This window comes from Littorina saxatilis, linkage group LG17 (genome assembly GCF_037325665.1).
Source record: "Littorina saxatilis isolate snail1 linkage group LG17, US_GU_Lsax_2.0, whole genome shotgun sequence".
NCBI lineage: Eukaryota > Metazoa > Mollusca > Gastropoda > Littorinimorpha > Littorinidae > Littorina > Littorina saxatilis.
The window spans coordinates 29,484,255-29,488,814 of record NC_090261.1 but is presented as its reverse complement, the minus strand read 5'-3'; the positions used below and the strand labels follow the sequence as shown (position 1 = coordinate 29,488,814).

The window sequence follows — 4,560 nt, the reverse complement described above, 5'->3', positions numbered from 1 at the left end:
TTTTGATCATAATTTTTATATTTGTAATTTTCAGAGCTTGTTTTTAATCCAAATATAATATATTTATATGTTTTTGGAATCAGAAAATGATGAAGAATAAGATGAACGTAAATATGATCGTTTTATATATATATTTTTTTTTACAGTTTTCAGAATTTTAATGACCAAAGTCATTAATTAATTTTTAAGCCACCAAGCTGAAATGCAATACCGAAGTCCGGCCTTCGTCGAAGATTGCTTGGCCAAAATTTCAATCAATAAAAATGAGAGTGTGACAGTGCCGGCTTAACTTTTACAAAAGCCGGATATGACGTCATCAAAGGTATTTATCGAAAAAAATCAAAAAAAAATCCGGGGATATCATTCCCAGGAACTCTCATGTAAAATTGTATAAAGATCGGTCCAGTAGTTTGGTCTGAATCGCTCTACACACACACACGCACAGACACACACACACACACATACACCACGCCCCTCGTCTCGATTCCCCCTCTATGTTAAAACATTTAGTCAAAACTTGACTAAATGTAAAAAGGAAAGGGGAAAAACATTAAACATAAATAAAGAGAGAGAGAGAGAGAGAGAGAGAGAGAGAGAGAGAGAGAGAGAGAGAGAGAGAGAGAGAGAGAGAGAGAGAGAGAGAGAGAGAGAGAGAGAGAGAGAGAGAGAGAGAGAGACGGGGAAGACCGTATTATCAAAAACATGACATTTTCTTAGTGCTATATATGTTACAGTTAATCTGTGAAACCAGGGAATACGTGTATTAAAGGCTGACATAGTCTATTTAATAATTCTAATTACTTCCAGGGTTTTCCCATCGTTGCGGGGATGTATAAATTGTGACCCTCCACCACGAAATGAGTCGCATGTCACCTCGCGCGGTTCTGCGCTAGGCTTAATGTAAGTCCGGGGAGTGTATGGTAACAGTGTGAGGGTCACCTTAGTCACAGGCGTATAACTCAAACAGTTTTTGCTCTTTTCTAAAACGGGTTTCACCACTGGATAGTGCATAAAAAACTCTTTAGGAAAATGTAAAAATATGAAAATCATGCAAAGGTGACATGCGACTCATTTCGTGGTGGAGGGTCACAATTAAGCTTCCTGCAAAGTTTTAGGTTTGAAGTCCTTACCAATTACGAGAAATAATTAATTCTTTATAAAGTTTATTGCTATGTTTAGCAACAGTTCTCCAGGACTTGGGCAATTTTTAGACCGTCATCACAGACAGTACAGCTTCGTCAATCCCCGCGTGAAAGAAATCGTTCACCTTCCACGTGCAAAACGTAGTGATATTGACACGCCAGATTAGCGCGGTAGCGTATTGTGCTAAGCAGGAAAGCGCGCTTTTTTTGTATTCTTGTTAACTTCGCATTTTCCGGAAAACATCCACTTTCACTTTGAGACTGTTCTGTTTACATTCGACACTATCAGCACCACTTTGCAATACTGAAATAATTTTTTCTGTGTTCGAAAGCTACAGCCAATCGTTATTATATCCCCTTAGGTACAGTTTTATAACATTATTGGCACATGTAAACAATAGGAATTAATTAATGAACGCTACGAAAAGGGCAGCCTTTAACTAGGTAATACATGAATTAACTGACGGAAAAACCCCAGTTAATTCATGTATTACATAAAATAGTTTAGTTAATACACGTATTCCCTGGTTTCACAGATTAACTGTAACATATATACCCTCTGAAATCTGTATTTTCTAGCTCCAAATGATGTAATATTTTTCCTGAACGACAGCTGTTAATCGCTCAGGTGGTTTAAACCCGCTTAGATCAGCAAGAAGTATCCTCTTTTCCGGAGAATTAATAATGAACTCAATTAGAGATCTGCCCAGACTTCTCCATGAAATAAGAGCACCCTTTGACTTGGACCCCCCCCCCCCCAAAAAAAAAAAAAAAAACAACCACACACACAAAAAACCCACCTCACTCACACAAATTCAAAAACAACAACAGCTCGGCTGAGTCATGCAGTTGAATTTAATTAACTGTGTATCCCATGTCAATAATTAATGACATCTGTTCAACAAAAAATTCTAAGCCTGCACAGGAGGCAGTTGATTTCTATCAGTGTGCACGTGCGCGGATGCTCTTATCCCATGTAAAAAGTGGACTGATTCATGATATTATATTATATCATATAGCATGACTTCCCTTCTTTGTCTCTGTTATTCTAGTGAGCAAATATCCAGCGATATTGCTCCGTAGGCCTAAAGTTCGGCCATGACCTAGGCAAATAACTTGCGCAGCCGCAGAAACAAGAAAAAGGAAACCTTTTATGAAATATAATAATAATAAGATCTATTGTTCCCTCTCACGTGCAGTCGCCATTGTTTAATACTTTTATGAAATGATTGGGAGCCACGCAAATTTGACCTCTTGATTCCGACCATGAACCCGCTTTTAAAAATCTGGAAGGTCGTACCAGAGATGCAGATCTATCTCTGGTCGTGTCGAGTCATAGATTCAACCCGGCTACAAACTGCGACCTCATATGTGACCAGATGGCCAAGCAATGCGTGGAATCTTTTATTCTAAAGCCTTATGGCTCGTTTCGACAAGCATTAAACGGATGAAATTAACCACATGCAGTTTATTTCTTCAGAAAATTGCAAACACATATCACAATGCCTTCTGCTGGGTTTGGTGTTGTGTACAGAAATGTCTTCCACACGATAGATTCGCTGATATGTCTTACGAAGCCGTCATCAACACGAACACAACGATTGCAGAAGCAAAATCTGTACCTACATGACTGAGACACAAGACCGATTATTTCACAGCTGCAATGCGAACAGAGAACAAAGACGTTTTGGATACTCACGTCAAGTCTGCACTGACAAGCTAGGAACAGACGGAAAAGTCCGAACAAAAGTAAATGACGTCACAGTCTCTTTCGTTTTGCGTGTAACTTTGTCATGACGTCTTTTTGTGACAGTATGCGCGACAATTTGTTTCGCTTCCGGTGTCATTTTAGGCTGCGGAACTTGAAAAGCAACTCAAAAGAAGTAGCTAAGCCCGTGTCTTGAAACAGCTGAAACACTCTTTTGGGTTACCGTTTCAATGTTAACCAAAAAGTTAAAGAAAAAACCAATGTTCAGTTGCGAAATGACAGCGGATTGAGCATTTATTCCGGTTGATGAAGGTACGATTGAAGCTTTTATTCACTCCGTCAACCAACAAGACTAGATTTGTAGCAGACGACAAACAAAGTATGCGTTTTTCCTGTCTTGTGATGACGATTATGTCGTTATAAATTATCTGTACGTTGTGAAGACATTTCAAAACAAAATTTAGCTTTGATGCGTCACGGGATATATACGTTACACCTCCGATTCATCCATGGAATTGGTATTTCGTCTAGACAGGGTGAATGAATTCATGATGTCTTTTCCGGAACTGGACAAAACTGGCCTTGCCAAGACTGATACAAAATATAGTTTTTCAACTTCTAGGCTTGCGTTGATTATTCTGCCCATGGTGAATTTCCCATGCTTTGTCTCCACATCCCATGACAAATTCTCCTTACTTTGGTCATGCCATATATACGTTACAGCTCCGATTCATCCATGGTATAGCGTTATATTTTGTCTCGACAGGGTGAAAGAATATAATGACGTCACTCTCGGCAGAGCCTCGAGTGACGTCCTCATATTCATTGACCCAGTCTCGAAAAAATATCACGCGATACCATGGATGGACGGAGATGTAACTTATATATATATTATCTATTATATTGTGGTTTGCAGGGTTGTCTACAACAGAAAAAAGATAATTTACCTTGATTTGTTATATTTCAGAGTTTTCAACCGATACGGAAAACCTGACACGTCTTCCCTGCAAAGACGTCAAAGAACCAGGTGAGAATAGACTATTTAAAACAAATCTGGTTAAAGGCACACGCCTTCCTGTGTAAACAGTTCGAATCACCAACTCAGATTTGGACAGGCTTTAACATGGGATAAGACCATCCCTCTACTTGGTCACACAAGCCAAATCTACTCTCTGAAGGCTCTCTGTGTATTGTGCAAAGTTGTTGATGAATTAATTTTCTTAATGCCACGATTGGTTTGTGAAGAAATGTAATTCATGAAAGACAAGGAAAGAAAAAAAAAACACACACACACGGCAAAGGTGTTGATTTTTTTGTATGTGACAGGGAAGAGGGATGGTCTTATTCCATGTAAAATATTGGCCAGGCGTATGGCTGTTGGTTTGTGTCCAAGAGGATAAATGCTCTTATCTTGTCATCTTACTTTCTTGAAATGGAACATGATCGCTTACACGAGGAAGAATGTATCTTAGAAAAAACAAAGACCAACCGTTTACTGTCCTTGCAGATCTAGAATGTTTTGATTCGACATGCAACGCAAAGTTCGCCTCCTCGCCAAGAGACAGAATGCGCCAAATTCTCGCCACCCGCCTCCAAATCCCGGCCCACTACATGCATGCAATGACGTCATCAACGAGGAACATTGCGTCACATAAGTACGCTTTCGTCACTGCGGGTTCCAGCAACCATTACTATGAAATGCAGGGTCTG

General features: G+C 39.4%; 1 protein-coding gene across 1 annotated transcript in view; it reads left to right on the top strand.

Annotated features, from left to right (window-relative positions):
• LOC138952724 (uncharacterized) overlaps positions 1–4,560 on the top strand; it is a 15,791-nt gene that overhangs the window by 7,766 nt on the left and 3,465 nt on the right. Inside the window, exons 4-5 of the mRNA XM_070324435.1 lie at positions 3,818–3,877; positions 4,358–4,560. The exon at positions 4,358–4,560 is cut by the window's right edge and continues 93 nt beyond it. Of these exons, the coding sequence (XP_070180536.1) occupies positions 3,818–3,877; positions 4,358–4,560 (263 nt within the window). The remainder of the gene's footprint in view (positions 1–3,817; positions 3,878–4,357) is intronic.